This window comes from Amphiprion ocellaris, chromosome 19 (genome assembly GCF_022539595.1).
Source record: "Amphiprion ocellaris isolate individual 3 ecotype Okinawa chromosome 19, ASM2253959v1, whole genome shotgun sequence".
NCBI lineage: Eukaryota > Metazoa > Chordata > Actinopteri > Pomacentridae > Amphiprion > Amphiprion ocellaris.
Window position 1 is genome coordinate 11736807 of NC_072784.1, and position 19589 is coordinate 11756395.

The following is a 19589-nucleotide window of genomic DNA, read 5'->3' on the forward strand; positions in this document are numbered from 1 at the left end:
AAAGCAAGAAAACAGTCTTAAAATGCTTTTTTGAACAGCTTCAGTAGCTTTAATCAACTTTATGATGCCTAGCATTTGTGATTACTATTTAATTCTAAGATTATTCATCCATTTATTGTTATTAACTAGAAATACAGTGTGAATGGAGAACAGCATCACCAACTTAACATATAACATTTGAAATCTACTTTCAGATGCAGTCATGCTGAGTTGTGGACATTTTACACGAGTAACTTCACTGACGTTGTGATGATAAAAATAATAATCTGTATTTAGTAGAGTACTTTTCTAAAGCCAAAGTGTTTTTCAAGGAAGAAATTAAAATACTAAGGCATAAAGAAAATAAATTTCTCCGGTGAGGGATTTAAAAAAAAAAACAACAATGAAACATTACACAAAATTTTTAAAAATGTTACTGCTTTTTTGATGTTTTAAGGTTGTTGGATCAGGTTCAAGTCCCAAATCTAAGGTTAAAGATTCTTTAAAGCACAGTTACTTAGTTAAAGCTTTATTCTATTTGTGAAAATGCAAAAAATATGTCTCACATGTAGATCACATAAGACCATAGAGACTCTTTGTGTTTGCTGTCATACATGCACTAGAAAGCAGTAAAATCTTTTTTTTTTTTTGCATTTTCGCAAACCAAATAAAATTTTCAGAAGTAAGTCACATACGTTTGTTTTGTCTCTGGCAGAATTTGATTTCAACAATATTTTCAACTTGTTCAATTTATTCTACTTGGATGCAAAAGTTGAGATTTTACTCGTTTTTCTTTTTCACGTCGACCACTTTAGAACAGGTCCAGATCAAAAACAGTCCAATCTAGATCAGTTTGTCTGAGAGGCTAAAGATTCTTTAAAACATAGTTTGTGGTTTGTGAGATGTTTATTCTATTTGTGAAAATGCAAAGCTAAGAATAGATCTTACTGCTTTTTTCCACATCTGAGCCATGTTAGACCAGGTTCAGGTCCAATATCATTTTACTTGGATGGGTTAAATTTGAGGCACATTCACATGATGATGAAATATTTAACTTTGAATTCAAATATTGCACAGGAAATTGAAGTACTGCATAAGAAAAAAACACATTCCACATCATGAAATATTGCACGTTATAATGAGATATTGCAGCTGATATTGGAACATTGCATGTTGTAACGAAGTATTCCACATTATAATGAAATATTGCACATGATGGTGAAATATTTAACTTAGCATTAAAGTATTGCAAATGAAATTGAAATACTGCTTGATAAAAAAAATCCATATATTGAAATATTACACATAACGAAATATTTCTCATTATAATGAAATGTACATGATAATGCAATATTGCACATGAAATATTGCTGTTGATTGCTATATTAGATAGCTAATTTGCATCAATACATAGACCTCTCTGTTTTCTGAATTGTAGGAGTGATTTCTAAACCATAAATTTAATATAAATGATAATATAAAGTCGAGTACACGGATAACTGAGGTGCGTGTGCTGCAGTAGTCGGCCTGCAGGCGGCGCTGCTTCCCGCTGGTTCATTTAAACAGCAGCGCTTTGTTGGTGCTGTTGCTAGGAGACCAGCGGCCGGGAGCCGTCTAAGTGCCGGAAACAGGTTAAATTAGCTGTTTTTTGAAACGGGTTAAATTATCAGCTTTAGAAACATTTTCAATTAACTGAGACCGCTTTAAGAACAGGTTCGAAGTGAAAATGTGGGACGGAGAGCTGGACGAGCAGAAGCTGAAGGGGGTTTTCTCCTCCCTGGTGGCCGACGGAGGCTGGTTGTTCCTGAAGGGGGAGAACCAGAAGGCCGCGGACAGCTTCACCTCGGTGGGTCCGGACTGTGGAGGTGGCAGTTAGAGGAGAAACTTCCGGAAAATGCACCTTTTAATGATGAAAAAGTGTGTTAGAACTTTTAGATAAACTTTCAATGCTGACTGAAGCTACTTTAAAAATGTGCGCAAGCTTTATTGTGTGTGTAAAAATGCAAATAATAATGACAGTTAGATTTTACTGCATTTGTTGCATCTGGACCACATTAGACCAGGTCCAGATTTAAACTCTATGTTTAAACTGGTGAAATCTGACCTAATTTGAGGCAAAAACAGTATTCCATTTGTGATTCACAGCTTTTTTTGCATGTAGACTACAGTAGACCAGGTCTAGAGCTAAAATTATTCTACTTAAATGGGTAATATCTGAACTAGATTGTGTTATGGAGGCTAAATTTTCTTTAAAACACAGTATCTAAGTTGTAAAACCTTTATTCAATTTGTCAAAATACAAAACAAAGGAGATTTCACTGCTTTTTATGTATCTGGGACACATAAGACCAGGTCTACATATCAAACCACTTCATATATACAGTCAAATCTAGAGTAGATTGTCCCTGAGGTGTAAAAAAGAAAGCAGTAAAATCTCCTGTTTTTGCTTTTTCACAGAATAAAGATTTCACAAATCAGGAACGGTGCTTGAAAGTAAGTTTAGTCTATCGAAGACAACGTGGTCCTGGTTTGACCCATCAAAGCATGGTGGTTTTAGATCTGGATCTGGTCTGATGTGGTTTCGATACGAAAAAAGGTGATTTTTTCTTTTTGGCATTTTTGCAAATAGAATAAAGATTTCCTAAATCAGAAAGAATATTTAGCCTCTTAGGGATAATCTAGCCCAGATTTGACAGCCTATATATGGTTGTTTTTGATCTGGACCTGGTCTAATATGGTCCAAGTGTGAAAAAAGCTCAGTAAGTAACTTGTTTTTGATCATTTTTTAGGCTCTGGCTTTAAATCAAGATGATAAGAACTGCTTCGTTGGTCGATCCAAATGTTACCTGAAGATGGGTCATTCAGACCAAGCTTTAAAAGATGCTGAAGCTTCACTGAAAGTAGACGCAACGTTTTTTGAGGTAAATGTTTATTCCCTCAGTTGGTATCTGTAAGTATGGAAGAGTTTATGTGTTTTATCTTGTGTGTTTTCAGGGATTATACATGAAGGCAGAGGCGCTGTACCACATGGCAGAGTTTGAATTTGCGCTGGTGTTTTACCACAGAGGACTGAAGCTGCGTCCACAAATCCAGGAGTTCAGGCTGGGAATCCAGAAAGCTCAGGAGGCCATGGAGAACTCCATCGGCAGTAAGTGCTCTGTCAATCATCTCAGATTAAATTAAATTTAACATCTGAACCATGTTTTGTTCTTATCTTACAGGTCCGTCATCTGTCAAGCTGAAGAATAAAGGAGACCTGGCATTCTTCAGAAAAGATGAGGAGGTGAGTCTGTAGAAACTCAGGATTTAACATAAATGCTACAAGCAGCAGAAGAAGAGATAAATATGATAAAAATAATATTTTTTCTTTCTTGTAACTCCTTCAGAGGAGTCATAGGTGTCTTGGTGGCTTCAATCCTTATTCTCTTTCTTGTAACTCCTTCAGAGGATTCATGGGTGTCTTGGTGGCATCTCTCACTAGTCTCTTTCTTGTACCTCTCTCAGAGGAGTCATAGGTGTCTTGGTGGCCTCTATCACTAGTCCCTTTTTTGTAACTATTTCATGGGAGTCATAGTTGTCTTGGTGGGCTCCCTCACTTGTCTCTTTCTTGTAATTTCTTTGTGGGAATCATAGGTGTCTTGGTGGCCTCTCTCACTAGTCTCTTTCTTGTCACTCCGTGTGAGTCATAGTTGTCTTGGTGGCCTCCCTCACTAGTCTCTTTCTTGTATCTCCTTTGTGGGAGTCATGGGTGTCTTGGTGGCCTCCGTCACTAGTCTCTTTCTTGTATCTCCTTCGTGGGAGTCATAGGTGTCTTTGTGACCTCTCTCACTAGTCTCTTGCCTCTGTCATAGAGGATGAAAGAAACCAGAAAATATTCCCATTTGAGAAGCTGAAGTTTAAGAGTTTAGGCTTTTTTTCCTTGTTTCTGAATGTCTCACAGGTAAAAAGATCAAAGCCGATTTCTGCGATTCAGAATCTGACGAAGGAGAAGAAACAACAGAGCCAGAAAACCCCGAAGAAGGAGAAAACAACCAGACAGATGCTGGGAGAGTTTTACAGTGACAGGAAATATCTGGAAAGTCTGATGAAAGATGAAGGTACCATCTTATTTTTCTGCTTTTATGCACCTTTACTTTGGGTTTGAGTTAACATATGCAGCCACGTTGTGTTTGTCGGTATTTAAAGCTGCTCTGTGATGATATTCAGACTTGGTAAAAGGTAAAACGAAGGGCGGCGAGCGGCTGGAGGACGTCATCCAGGGCTGCCTCTCGTATCTCGACACCTGCACCGATTTTTGGAAGCAGGAGAGTCCAATCTGTGACCAAGAGAAGAACCGCAAACCAGCGCAGCAAAAACGCAGCAAACCTCGACACGGTGCGCCTTCTGAGCACGCTCAGTTCCTCCTGAAGAGTCTGGACGAGATAGATGCAGGTAAGGTTTAACCTCAAGCAAATTTCTTGGTGTTTTGCTCGTTACAGTCTCATTTTTACTCACGGTGGGCTCATTTTTCACTGCAATATAAAATCCTGCACCTCCATGGAAACAGAACAACCAGATCATTTTCTTTGATGTATATTTATATTTTAAAAATTGAAATAAACTGGAATCAACGTGTACAACATTTTCAAAGTGTCCGAAGGTGTTGCCACATGCTGTAGATGTTCAGCTATTTCCATTTTTGCACACGTTTTCCATCTACTGTGCTCATCAGCTGTAGAAAGTTGTTTCACCATGCTGAATGTATCTTCCAATAACTTGTTCCTCTGTTTTGTGTCTTGTTGATTAGTATTGTTTTTGCCATTTTGTCTTGTTTTTTTTTTTTTTTCTGTGTCATTTTTATTGTTTTGTTTCTCGTGTTTGTTGTTTTCTGTCTTGTTTTTGCTGTTTTCTGTGTTGTCTTGTGTCTCTTTGTGGTGGTTGTCTCTCCATATGCTGTAAATATTTAACTGTCCATGTTTCCACCCTCTACAAACGTTTTCTCTCAAATCTGCTCATCAGCTGTAGAAAGATGTTTCACCACGCTGAATGTATCCTCAACAACTTGCTTCTCTATTTACTATTTTTGAGCCATGCTCCATTTATTTTATTGATCCAGGATGATTTACCTTTAAACACTGCCTGCAGTTCAACCTGAAAACTTGCTGAATCAATTGCAAAAACAGAGGAATTGGCCTCAGTGTTCCAATACTTTTGAAGGGAGGGTATGATCAGTTCAACAACCATTTTTCTGTTATTTGCAGCTTCTTGCTCAAATCAATAATGTAATTTTGTGATTTTTTAAAAAAAAATAAAACCTAAATTTCAAACCAGCCAGTGGGGTTTGAGGGTTCAGAAGGTTAATTTAGGCGGATGCTGGTCCAAAGACTTCAAATACAGTGAGATGAGTTGATTTTGTTTGGTCTAGATTAGTTCTAGATTTCATTCATTGTCTGATTGTCACACAGATTAATTCAAGAAAGTTAGAAAAAATAGGACGATTCAGTCCATTTTTTACAGTTTCTGGCTGATTTATGGTGTGTCTTTTAAAAAATTATTTTTAAAGAAAACCTGCTGGTGGGATTTTGACATGAGAGGATTCATTTAGTTGTACTTTAATAAAGCTGGTTGAAGTCAGACGATACTGATCCAAAGACGTCGAAACAGTGAGATGAGCTGCTTTTGTTTGTTCTAGTTTTAGTTGATGAACCCTCTGATGGGCTGACCCTGAAGCGTCATCAAAGTAGAAGACACCCTTAAGAAGTCCTCTCAGAACTTGCATTCGCAGATGACATCTCCCTCCTGGAAAACACTCTCAGTGAAGCAGACAACCTTCTGCATCGGGTAGAGTGAGAAACAAAACTGATTGGACTCTTCCTGAATGCTGGAAAGACGAAGTTCATGGACCTTAACCCAACATCTGAAGAGACATTGCATACACTAGATGGGTCCGAAATTGAAGAAGTTGATGATTTCCTTTATCTTGGAGGCTACACCCACACAACACATGATATAGAAACAAACATTGGTAAAGCTTGGGGAGCATTAAACTCTCTCAAAAATATGGGTATCTCCAATTAAAACGACAACCAAAATGAGAGTATTCAAGGTGTCAGTGGAATCCATCTTACTCTATGGATCTGACTCCTGGTCATTATCGAAGAGACTCTCAAAAAGAATTGATGGGACTTGTATCAGAATGCTACAAGACAAAACATCTCCTGGAAATTACACCTCACCAGCAAGTCACTATATGGCTCACATCCACGCTTTATTAGGCAACATAGACTAGCCCTGGCTGGACATGTGGTGAGATACAACGAAGCAGCTGGTCGAGTTCTGTTATGGAAACCTGATACTGTCAGAAGTGTGAGCAGGCCTAGCACAACATTAAGGAAGGTGCGAGAAGAAGATCCTGGTCTGGAAGGCAAAGAACTTTTGACTGCAATGCTGGACAGAAGGAGCTGGATGAAGAACTTTATTCATGTCACCGATTCTGTCAGATGCAATTGACTAGCTGAATTTTAGTTTGAGAAGCATCTAAATGTTAAAAATATGACTTTTCTGTCTGTTTTTTTACAGTTTCTAGCTGATAAACTGTGTAATTTTGGTCATTTTTCAAAAGAAAAGTTGTCTTTTAAATCCCAGAAGTGCTGACTGAGTGTTTGTAATCATAGATCTGGAATGTGGAAATGCAGAAGGCAGCCTGAAGAAGGCCGAAGAAGTCATGAAAGTCGTGCAGAGGTGGTCGGACAAAGAGGTTCCGGATAAAAAAGAGATTCTTGGTGGCCTGCACAGCTGCATGGGAAACGCTTGGTTGGACCTGGGAGACGTGGACAAAGCTTTGGAGCATCATCACAAGGACCTGGAGCTCTCTAAGCAGTGGTGAGGAGGAAGAACTGCACAACTACAGTCAAAGTTCTGTTCATGATGACAGGAGAATAAATCTTGAATTCCAACAGCAGCATGCCAGAAGCCTTATCCAGAGCTTTGGACAACATCGGTCGAGTTTACGCCCAAACCGGACAGTTCGAACAAGCTGCTGAGTTGTAAGTAAACAATGTGGAAAATATATTTGTTTTACACTGATAATGTCTGAAAAGGCTGCACAGTGGCTTGGTGGTTAGCACTGTGGCCTTGCAGTTAGAAGAATCCCCGGTTCACGTCCCGGTCTGGGATCTTTCTGCATGGAGTTTGCATGTTCTTCCTGTGCATGCATGGGTTTTCTCCAGATACTCCAGCTGCCTCTGATAGTCCAAAAACATGCTAAGGTTTATTGGTAACTCTAAATTGTCTGTAGTGAGTGTGATTGTTTCTGTATTTACGATCCAGCTGGCAGAAGAAGATTCCTTTGGTCTATGGTGCTTTAGAGAAGACCTGGTTGTTCCATGGACTCGGCTGTTGCTACCTGATGCTCGACCGACATGATGAAGCTCGAGAGTTCGGCCTCCGATCAGCCGCAGCCGCTGACGAAGCTGCAGACGAGAAGTGGCAGATAAATGCTCATGTTTTGGTCGCACAATCAGAATGTAATTATTTCTCAATTTGTTTATGTCCAAGCTTAGGAAATTCCTCATATTTAGACACATGCAAACCTGAAATTTCCCTTGTTCAACTGTTTAGTGCTATCAACACATTTTACTTTTCTTTCAGTGAAGCTCGGAAACTTTGAATCCAGTGTCTTTTACTTTGAAAGGGCTTTGACTCACGCCAAACTTCAGGAGGACGACTCCGCCATGGAGGCCATTCAGAAGGTTTCACCTGTGCTGTCTTCAGTCTCATTTTGCTGCCTTTTCAGCTCCATTTAAAGACACTTTTAACGTGTTTTATTTTGTTTTCAGGCTCTTGAAGAAGCGAAGCAGCAGCTGCCGCAGTGAGGATGGCTTTTTATTCAGAGTGCAGCTCCGGAAAAAGCAGAAAAAGAAAGATCAACTCCTCGAAAGGTTAAACACAGATTTGAAGCACAAATACACACTGTTGTGATGCTAATTAAACTCATAATATTATAGACAGGAGTTAAATATGTAAAGGTGCCCGGTTCTCTCAGGAATTAAAGTCTACATGGGGAAAAACAAACACAACTATAAGCTCCGTTTCTGGTGTTAAGCTTAGCCAAAAAAAAAATCATATTTACTAAATCTGATGTATTTTATCCAATTATTTCTGAAGAACAAATGTTTGGGTTTTTTTGTTTGGTTTTTTGCAGTATTGTCAAAGTTCCTACTCCAGTCATTGATTAAACTCATCTCTGTGCATCAGAGTTGCATTTTTAGATTTTTTTTTTGCCATGAAAATCCGAATCAGTCCTTTTTTCATATATGAAGAATTTGACCTGGTGTTTTTTAGTAGAAAAAATATAAAAGAAGGATCAAATATTCTTTTTACAGCAAACTTTGTAGGTCAAATATAATGCAAACATGGCATATACAAGATATAAAAGTAATAGACATAATAATAAATAATTGAAATAAAAAATGTAAAAGGAGAAAAAAAAATCCTATTAAAATGTTGTATGTATTCTACTAGATATTATCTCTGATTTAACACAGCAAGGGAATCTGTAGAATGACAGTTAATAATTTACCATTTTTCAGTCCTTAATATACACAATTTTCATTTCAAGTAACAACAAATACTTATATTTTCAGCTCATTTAAATACAGTAAATATAGTGTAATTTTACTGTTGAATGCTGTAAAAGAGCAAATTACTATTTATGAAAATACTGATTTTTAAAATTTGGTCATTATTTATATTTTTTGCTCTGCTTTTTACAGTTTTACAGTTGTAATTTAACAAAACAGGGAAAATCTGTAGAATAATTTACCATTTTCAACCCTTAATATACATAATCTTTCTTTCAAATTACAGCAAGTAATTATATTGTTGGCTCATTTAAATACAGTAAAATTATATGTTCGATTGCTGTAAAAGAACTAATTACTATTTGTAAGAGCACAGATGATTTTATGGGGATTTATAAATGTGTCCTTTTTTTTACAGGTAACGTAATTTTTTCTGTGATTTTACTAAATATTATCTGTAATCTAACAAAAAGGGAAAAATTGTAAAATAGCACGATATAGTTCAGAAAATTACAGTCAAGACAGTTAAAAGAAATAAGTTTTTTACAGTGTAGTTAGATGTGAGGTAGCAGTAAACATCTGCATGTTTAAACACAATAAAAACCATATGGCACCTTTTAATATGAATCAATTTATAGTTTATTCATGCTGGTATTTTTTGGTGACTTGATTTTCACCAGAGAGGCTTGTTGTTTTGTTTTACACAGGCTGGAAATGTGTCACTTCATACATACAATACAAGCAAGTTTTGCGACAAACTTTGACCCAAACTCTGCAACCTGCCACCCACTTAGAGACCCTTAAATAAAGTGTAACTTGCTGCATGTTGCAGCTCCACCACCTCCGTCAGCAGACCAACTGTGTGATTAACATACAGAACGCTGCTTCCTGCTTAGTTCGACTAATATTAGTTTATGTGTAGATCAGACACACAGTCGACGTTCAGTTCTTCTTTCTGTTTGTCTGAAAGAGAAAATAAACTTGTTCCTGAAGTGTTAAAATTAAGTCGCTTGAGCAAATGTCACCAGAACACTGTCCTGTTTATCTAAACTAGTTATGTAACTTTGGCTTGGTTTTAAAGGATGGAGGCACCGGTGTGGTTTACACTGGCCTGCATGTCAAACCATGTCTGATATTAAAGGAAATGCAGTATGAACATGTTTATGATAGGATGTTTAGTGCAGATATACCCTATATATGCACATCAAACAAATACAGACATATAACTACAAATTGCATTTTAAAATATTGAAAAAAATATTCACAACAAATAAAAAAAACTTATCAAGGATCTCTGTAGGAAATCTGTTAAAAAAAAAAAACTAAAAAAAAACACTTAAAATCTTCAAAGGTACAAAAAATGTTTAAAATAGCTGCTAAATATGTAAAATAATTATATTTTTAGTTAATTTAATTTTTGATCCTTAATATACATAATTTCTTTCAAATAACGGCAAATATCTCTAAAATATATTTTCTGAGACATTTTCTGTAATGTAAGAAAAGATTTGTAAAAATCTGTAAATTAAGAAAATAGTTCGCCATTTTTTAAACCTTTACATCCAGGGGCGGATCCAGATTAATTTTAGTGGGGTGGCACAGGGGGGTACAACAGATATTTTCGGGGGCCACCGAAAAGTTGTAAGAAAAAATGAAAGCTGCTACCGACCTCTTGCTTTTACAAAGTATTTCTCATGGGTTTTTTTTTTGGCTCTTTAACCCAATAGGAAAGCTGTATATGACCTTTTCATTTTGGACTGTTAACATTCAAATTATGATGGACTAGTTTCCTTGTTTATGTGAATTACAGCATCATTAGCTGCAACATCTGCCTGTTATGTAAAACTGGTAAGCTCAACGACAGTGACAAATATTGTGCAAGAACAGCACTATATACAACCCTGTCAATTTCCACTTCTTAGAATGTTTATTGCCAATTATCACACATGAAACAAGAAATAATATTCTGTACTTTTAGCAACCAGTTCTCAGCTGTAAACCATAAACATCATAGGGTTCTGTATGCTAATCGGTCTAAATCAAAACGAGTACTACCCAATACACAGTGAACAATAACAATCTTTACCCTTGATCTGTGGTAAAATTACAGGGTTCCCATGCGTCCTGGAGAACCTGGAAAATGATTGACCAATTATCTAGTCATGGGAAAACATATGGAAAATGAGGAAAAAAATGTCAAATGTCCTGGAAACGGTGAACTTATCCTGGAAAAATATTTATCCTCCCCCTGTCAATGCAAACGGGTTAAAAGTTATGCGCATGCATGTCTGTTGTCCCCTTATCATCTGGGCAACATTAAGGCATATAATATATATCAGGGGCGATTCTAGAATCAGAGGTTTAAGGGTGCTGAGCAGTGTTGCCAACTTGGCGACTTTCTTGCTAAATCTGGCGACTTTCCAAAGCCTCCTGGCGACTTATTTTTTTTTGTTAAAAGCAACTAGCGACAAATCTAGCGACATTTTCTGGCATTTTGGAGACCCCCCCGTGACCTGATTGGCCACCCCTTGTGCCCCCCCGAAAATTTTCGTTGGAAATTTGCATTACTGAATCTCCGATTTCCGAGGCTCCTGAATGCAACGTCATTGTCCCACTGCAACTGAATGCACCAATGACGTTAGTTTGATCTTTTGATTGTATTTCGTTTGAATCTGAAGAAGCCTTGAAGACGTTTCCTGATGCCGGAGAAAACGAGCAGCTTTGTACCTTTGCGGTAAGAAGACTATGGCCGTTTCTCAGTACGTAACTGTCCATACTTGCGTTCTCACGTATTCGTGAAACGTCATCATCGAGACTGCATCGGACCAAACTAGTGGCATAGATATGAATCAGTAGATAGAACACGCCCCTTTGAGCTGCGCGCTACGGCGAGGCTAAGCTAGCGGGGGCAAAGTTTCAGTGCATTCCCTTGATGTAGACAGCGTGAAAACGGAAACAACAAGTATGCCGTCTCACTGCACTGCATACAGTTATACACTACGTCGTACGATTGAGACAAGGAAACTTGGAATGACTTTTCATAGGTAAGAATAGTTTTTGGCTTTTCTTTCATTATGAAATCTTGTTGAGAGTTTCCAGTCTATGAGAGCTAACTAGTTAGCCACTAGCAAAACACTAACGTGAGCTGGCAGCTTGACAACCAAATACCAGACGATTAATAGTAGCTGTAGTATAGTTGTACAAGCAGTAGTAGTAATACTAAAAGTACAAGCAGCAGTAGTAGTATAAACAGCTGTTAGAGTCGTAGAAGTAGTATCAGCATTTGTAATAGTATTACAAGTTGCAGTAGCAGTGCCAGTATCAGCAGCAGTAGTCAGTGTACTACCACTACTACTAGTAGTAGTCACATTGCTATTACTACCACCAATACTACCAATAGTAGTTATAAAGCCTAACTCATATATATCCAGATTACCATCTATGTTCTTCCTCCAAACCCATTTTATGATTGGGATTACAGGCAATTCTTTAGGACTGCTCTCAAATAATTGAAATGTTACTAAACAAGGTTATACTTATCAAATTAAATAACTTTAGTCTCCAGTATATTGGCTAATTCGGTTCTTTGTGCTTAATTTATTAGCATGATTTCTTTTTAAATTTCTTGTGTACAGACTTAGTTACTTGTCTGTCTATTTTTCATACTCCATATAGGTTTCCACTTTTCATAGTCCACTTTTAAAAGTTCAGCAGACGGGTGCTCTGCTTTGGAGTGTGACGATGTCGTCGGTGATGTGGAGAGTGAAGTTTCCGTTTCACCCACAGCGTGCTTTAGGGCGCCCGGGTCGGACTTGATGTTTGAAATACTGACAAACAGCTCAGATTTAACTGTCTGTAGTTCCGTTTTGATGGATGTTAAATTTTCACTCAAAGCCGCCAGGAGCTGGGTCTTTAAAATAACCGCCGTCTCGTTACAGAGTGAAAGTAGCAGTTCCTCCTTAAGGTCAGAGATTGCAGCATCTGAGGGCCTCTTCAAAAGAAGACGTAGTTGATGAAGGCGTTCTGGAGCAGGACCAGAAAGACCACGACCAAGCAGCCTTGAGATCTTAGGCAGCGTCTCCCTCAGGTGGGTGTCAACAGTGTTCACGGTCAGGTCTGTGGTAATCCTGTCAAAAAGCAAAACAGAATAAAATCTAGATTATAAATCAACATGTAACCAAAGCACTCTGTGTATAACGCCATAGTATAGGATGTAGTTCAGAAAATGTCAAAGTATAGTATACTTTTCAAGAATAACATAGTATGGCCTGTAGTTCATAGTATAGCATGTCAGCAAAAAAAAAAAAAAAGATTATTATGTGGTTCAAAAAGCGCAAAATGATAGGATGTTGCCTAAAATTGTCACATATGATATGTGGTTCAAAAAATGTCATAGTGCAGTATGTTGTCAAAATAGTATGTTATTCAAGAAAACAGTATAATATGTCATCTCAAAAATGCCATAGAATAATATTTTATATTATAATATTTTATTTATAAGTAAAAGTATAGTAATTTTTAAAACTGTTCAAATTCTTATATGTTGCTAAAAAACAGCAAAAGAAACTAAAACAAAAAAAAACCATCACAGTAATATGTCAATTAAAAAAGCCTATGTATCATAGAAAAGCCTTTAGTCCACAAAATGTTGTTATGTCCTGGCTGTCTGAAGTAGGTGAGGAGCAACACAAAAACAGTCCAAACGCTGGTTTCCAGAGGGTTAGATGAGTATTTATTTGAAAGAGTGAGTTTAGACCAACAGAACATGTGAGGGGGTTAAAAGCAAATGTGTGTTAGTAAAATAAAAATAAACAGAACTAAAAGTGAACTTCACGTTGACATTGATGGGCATTCCAACCAGGAACAAAGTAAAAGATAATCAGTACGAAAAAAAAACTCTTCCTGTTCACCTCTTAAAACCCCCAAAACACACCGCAGTAGCACCCTAAACTAAAACTACCAATGGGTTCCCTGTTTTCCTTTCTGAATAATTCAAAGGTCCCTCTCCCCACACATCCACCAACCACTGCAACACATCTCCAAAGTTCTGCCGGGCCAGCTCAGCTTCCCCTCAGAAGAAGTTCCACCAGATGAAGGAGCCTTTTGAGAGGCAGCTGGCATCGTGATTGGACTGTACTTTGGTCTGTTCCAATCCAGCTTCAGCTCCAGAGACGGCAGGCGGGACGAGTCAACGGAGGCCGGGTGGACGAAGGCATGCAGCTGAGTACAATCCAGAAAACAACAGAGGAGGAGTGCAGTGGCCCAGAGCCAGAACAAACAGAGTCGCATCGTATGTCTCTTAGAAAACATCATAGTATAGCCTCTGGTATGAAAAAACGCCATCATATACATCGTATATTGTACAAATAAGTCAAAGGAAAGAGACATCAACTGTAGAATTGTAGTAATTCTGGGCTGACTGATTTACTGATTATCAGTATTTTATTTTTTACTGATTTATGGTAATAAATCCATTTAAAAATGGTGCTACTTTGGCTCTGAACCTTTATCTACCTGTGGTCACTCTGTCTTCTGGAGTGATTTGATTGGTTATACGTCACGAACAAAACTCCTTTAACTTAACATCTAATTAAATTTTTTCAATTCAATTTTATTTATGTAGCGCCAATTACAGTCAAATTGTCTCAAGACGCTTTACAGAACCCATGTGCCTGACCCCCAGAGCAGGCCAAAAGGCGACAGTGGCAAGGAAAACACCCTTTTAACAGGGAAAAAAACCTCGAGCAGAACCCGGCTCTAATGTGGGGGGACCCATCTGCCTGCTGGCCGGGCGGGTTGAGAAGGACAGAAGAGGTAAACAAAACAAAAACATCAACAAAGTTTTCTGTTAGGTTTTGTGTTCTTCTAAGTTTAACTCCAAGATTTTAAATACTTTCATTTACTGCAAATGAATATCTACTCCAAATGTCTCACTAATAATCATTATCAGCCTTAAAAACCCACGAAACACCCCTTTATACTCGGCCACACTTAGTACAGTCTGGTTCCCCCTTCTATAAATCTGCTTGGAATCTTCCACTTCCTATTTGTCAAAGTGGCCTTCTACCTGGACAGGTTTTGTTGGAGCTCATGCAACAAACACTTTGGGTAACTGCACTTTAATATGGATGGATGACACTGAATTAGAGTCTGTTTTAATGAGACTGAGTTAAGATGTGTAGCTCTGTCATTAAATAGGAAATTATTTCTCAGAATTCACAGAGAAAAGTCTGAAATGTTTGCTAGGTTAGCGTCCCACATGTTCTTTGGCTCAGCTAAAGCTAACTCTCTCCAACTTCTGGATCTCTTGAGTTGCTTGTTGTTAAAATATCTTGCTAGAGGTGCTGAAGCTCAGAAAGTCTGAGATGTTTGTTCAAAATAAGCTCATTCTCAAGTCTTATCTGAACTGTCCTGTTTTGTTTGAACTATCCTTAAACTTAGGAGTTAATGACAGAGCAGCACATCCAGACTCAGTCTCATTTATGTAGAGATTAAACTTCAGTGTCATTTATTGATGTTAAAGTGCAGTTTTTCAAATGTTTGTTGCACATGCTCCCGACCAAACCAGTCCAGGTGGAAGATGATGTGAAGAGAAAGCTCCAGAGGATGAATATCACACACTACCGTTGGAAATAAATGTCCTTAAATTAGACATTGTCGTGCAAAAGTTGGATTTCCCTTTAATGATGTTCAAATCTTTGTTGAGTGTTTTGTTGATGATGGTTTCTAAATGTTTTTTGACACTCGGCCCCAAAGATTAAAACCTTCTACGGCTCACAAGCTGCAACAATTCACACATTATCAACTATCTTTTTGACTAAACTAAGATAAAAAGTCAAAACCTGCCTGATTCCTGCATCATGAATGTAAATCTTTTTGGTTTTTATGACATTAAACTTAATATATTTGGATTTGATATTTTATAAACCAAAACAAGAATTGAAATACTGGAGAAAACAATCAACAGATTAATGGACAAAGAAAATGTGTTTTCCAGCATATATGGCTGAATTACTCCAACATTACAAGATACATACAATTTTAATTCAATTTTATTTATATAATGCCAATTACAGGTCAAATTGTCTCAAGACGCTTTATTTCTATATTTTTTGTCATATTTGAAATATGACAAAGTAAGAAATTTAAACCTCTTGACAAATCCAATTTAGTATTTGGTTTTTAAGAGACTAATCGACAATTAAAATAACTTTCTCCACTAAAACTAATAAATGAGGTCAAATAGAAGGAGCAGTTTTAAATACTGCAGTCCCACGACGACAAGAATAAAGTTTGTCAACAAAAACTAAATCTGCTGGTGGATTCCATTAAAGTCCTAATAAATGACAATAAATAAAGTGTGATACTGAAGGTTTGTGGTGCTAAAAATGTCAAAGTAAAGATATCAAGTTGAACATCTGGATGGAGGGTGATAAAAGTTGACCTCCCTTCATTTCTCTGGAGGGACTCCATGGATTTTATGGATGGTGGTTAAAGACCTGCTCTTCTAGTCATCTTCCTTCTAGTTGCTGTAAAAAGTCACTCCATCCTGGCCGACTTCAACACCTCTTCATGACAACTTGTTCTGCCTCCGACCTCGTGGAAACTCCAGAAACTCGGGAAAACCCATGGAGACTCGAAGAACTCGTGGCGACTCGAAGAACTCGTCGGGCGGGGGAAGGTGTGGTGGGTGGTGAGGGGAGGTGGGGGAGTAGAGGGGGGAGGCCGCCACCCACCTCCCCGCCTACTCTCCGCCCTGACCCCACCCAGACTCCGCCTCGGTTCCGCCCGTGTGGTCACTCCAGGAACTACGATGTCAAAGGGACGACGAATTTATTTCTTTTTATCTGATCTGTAGCTCAGTGAGTTAAGGATTTGCCTATGGAGCTGCAGGTCGCTGGTTCAAGACCAGACCCTTCTTAAGTTTTATCAAAATCCTGACAAAGACAAAGAAAGAAAAGTGCCGGTGGTGGGTCTTGAACCTGCAACCCTCCGCTCTGTAGTCTCTCCTCTTATCCCTCTGAGCTACTCGCTCAGATACTAATTCTTCCTTTTTTTGCGCATTTATCATCTATTTTTTGTCGTTTTCGAGTTTTTTTTTTAACTCGAGTCTCGACTCGACCGTTTTTCTCAGGAGGTTGGACTTCAGCCTTTGTGCTGGAGGGTGGAACCCTCAGTTCCAAGACTTTCCAAAGCCTCCACACCTCCCGAGTCCTCAGGACCTGAGCTTTCACACAGTCTGAGGGCTGAAATTTTCTAAGTCCCACAGTAGTTCTCTGTTAGATTGAACTTTCAGACAGTCCAAGGACTGATATCTTCTAAGTTCCTGAGTAGTTCTCTGTTAGTTTGAACCTTCAGACAGTCTGAGCACTGAAATTTTAAAAGTTTCTCAGTACTTCTCTGTTAGTTTGAACTCTCTGGTTAACAGAAGCCTTAAAACTTGTGACCATGAGTCTTGATTTCACATTTAGACCATCCATCTGTGTTCTTCTCAGACCTTCACCTGTGGGTTCTTTAGAAATCTTGAACAAACTTTGATTCTCTTCACTGAACAGTAAAGTTTGTGGAGATCAGAAGGTTGATCAATGCCTTCAACCTCTAGTAGACTTTATCTGGAAAGCAGTTTTCTGAAATGAGCACTTAGTAAATCTGTCCACAATCAAACCAAGAACATAGAAAGAGGAAATGTTTGAAGAAACAACTTGATGTTTTCATTTCAGACTTGAAAATGCTTTAATACCTTTATCTGTTTTTGCTCTTTTTGATCGTTTTATTGTCTCTTCTGTTTAATTTGATCTTCTAAAGTTTAACTGATGTCTTTTCAAATGTTTTGTCTTTAGTTTGATCCTTCTTAAATGTTTAGGGTTTTTTTGATTTCGAATGTTTTCTCTTTTTTAATGTTTAATTGTTGTTTTCTCAAATGTTTTATCGGCTTGTTTGAAAAATTTCCTTTTCTTTCCCAATGTTTAATTTTTCGATTAAATCTTTAAGGTTTTTCTTTCTAAATGTTGTACCACCTTTTGATGTTTAATTTTTTTTTTTAAATGCTTCATTGTATTTTCTGTTTAATTCCTATTTAAAGTTTTATTGTCTTTAAGATTTAATTTTCTAATTAAACATTTAATTTTTTAATTAAATGTTTTGTCTTTTTAAAGGTTTAGTAATCTAATTACATGTTTTGTATTTTTTTTAAAAAATGTTTAATATTCTACTTGTTTAATTGTATTTCTTAAATGTTTAATTATCTAAAATATTTCATCTTTAATGTTTAATATTTTTGTTTAAAAAATTTGTTTAATTTCATAATTACATGTTTTGTATCTTCTGTTTAATTATCTAATTAAATATTTTGTCTGTTTAATGTAATTTAATTGTATTTAATGTTTCATTTTCTTTTTAAAAGTTTGATAGTATTAAAGGCTTTTTTCCTTTGATTTAATTGCTTTTTTTAAATGTAGTTTATTTCTTTAATCTTTTTTCTGTCAAGACTTTAACCCCAACCTTAAAAATGAAACAAACCCTTAAATCACAATGAAAATACTTCTGTTGTCATAATCATGAGTTAGTCAATTATTCAGTTTATCACTTCAACTTTATTTGTTTAGCACCTTTCACACAGATGACAAAACTAAACAAGCAAAGAGAAAAAACTATGCTAAAACTATGATTAAAACTCAAAAACATTAAAAAAAAGATTTAACATGATAATAAAATATGTGCTCAGGGGATGGAGGGAGTTTATTGAAGTCTTCTTGGGCTCACATGGGAAATCATTTAAAATATAAACTTGATATTCAGTCTAAGGAAACTGCAGAGCGACAGAAGAACCAACAATATCTCCTGTTTTCTCCTTTAATGAGCCGACTCTTCTTGTGCTTTCAGACCAAAGAACTACAGACTCTTCACAACCTGCTCAAACTCTTGGTACAGGACCTCACCACACGGGTCAAGAAGGTTTCTGTCTCATTTCTACTCTGAAGCTCACCTTCTCCTGCTCAAACTGCTGACAAATGTTTCTGCTGCTCTAAAGTCTGGTCTCCAGAACTTCCTAAAAACTCTCAAAGTCTCTTCTGCTGCAGGTTGCTATGTAGAACTGTTCCAGAAAACCTCACTAAACCACATGGAGGGGCCTCAAGATAGTCGTCCAAATGAAACCATACAAAAACCAAACTAGCACAACCCAAACACTGAAGTCTCCTGCAGCCTACCAGAGAACGTCTGAGAACAGAGAATCAGGACAGGAACTCTTACCTTCTGGACAACCAACATCGGTTCTCAAACAAGAATACAGAATGTGTCTGACCAAAAACCTCTAAAGACTCACTACAGCCAAGATAAAGACACAACTCAGCTGTACCAAATCCACTAATCACTGCAAACATCAGCACCATGTGCTAACTGTGGCTAAAGCACCACATTTACCAAGACAACTATCCAGTACAAAGCCCTAAAACACACCAAGAAACACATTAAAGATGATTTTACTGCTGGAAGCTGCAAGCAAACGCCTAAAGAACAAATTAAAGCAATGGAGCCAAACCCGGTTCAGTGGTGAAGAGAAACAGAAGAAATGTTTGCCTGCAGCCACATAAACGAGGAAGACACTGAGCTGCTCAGGTGTTCCTGATAACACCAAGCAGCCACCTGGACAGCCAATAGGAACACAGCTTACTGGAAGTCCAGAGGGCTGGGTTAGTGAAGGAAATTTAATTTAAAGTTGAAGCAGAAAGTTAACAAAGAAAGTTGAAAACCACCTTCTGATACCTGAAATCTCTGAGTTTCCACACAAAGAACACCTGAACATGTCAAACTGGTTCCATAGTAGAACCCTCATTGTAAAAACATCATAGTATGGTGTGTTGCTCAAAAACCATTAGGACCCGGCTGTCTAAGGTCACTGAGGAGCAACACAAAAACAGGACAAACACTGGTTTCCAGGGGGTTAGGCGGCTATTTATTTGAAAGAGTAAGTTTACAACAACACAACATGTGAGCAGAAAAATCGCAAAGTCTGTCTTTAGTTCTGCTGAAAATATTAGTTTTTGTCTT

The 19589-nt window shown here is 37.5% G+C and overlaps 1 protein-coding gene across 4 annotated transcripts; it reads left to right on the plus strand.

Annotated features, from left to right (window-relative positions):
* Positions 1–1364: 1364 nt before the first annotated feature.
* Positions 1365–14026, plus strand: odad4 (outer dynein arm docking complex subunit 4). 4 transcript variants are annotated; one of them, XR_004845942.2, is made up of 13 exons: positions 1370–1825; positions 2769–2900; positions 2974–3127; positions 3201–3262; positions 3920–4076; positions 4186–4410; positions 6633–6840; positions 6918–7004; positions 7288–7484; positions 7609–7709; positions 7797–7898; positions 12479–12627; positions 13539–14026. XR_004845942.2 is itself a non-coding variant. In XM_023293513.3 (11 exons), the coding sequence occupies exons 1-11, from the start codon at positions 1706–1708 to the stop codon at positions 7830–7832; spliced, it is 1476 nt and encodes a 491-aa protein (XP_023149281.2). In that variant the 5' UTR covers positions 1365–1705; the 3' UTR covers positions 7833–8215. The 4 variants fall into 4 exon arrangements, 3 of the variants coding, with proteins under 3 accessions (XP_023149281.2, XP_023149282.2, XP_054861302.1); XM_023293513.3 differs by lacking the exons at positions 12479–12627; positions 13539–14026 and having other exon boundaries at positions 1365–1825; positions 6921–7004; positions 7797–8215; XM_023293514.3 differs by lacking the exons at positions 12479–12627; positions 13539–14026 and having other exon boundaries at positions 1367–1825; positions 2769–2879; positions 7797–8215.
* The last annotated feature ends 5563 nt before the right edge of the window (positions 14027–19589 follow it).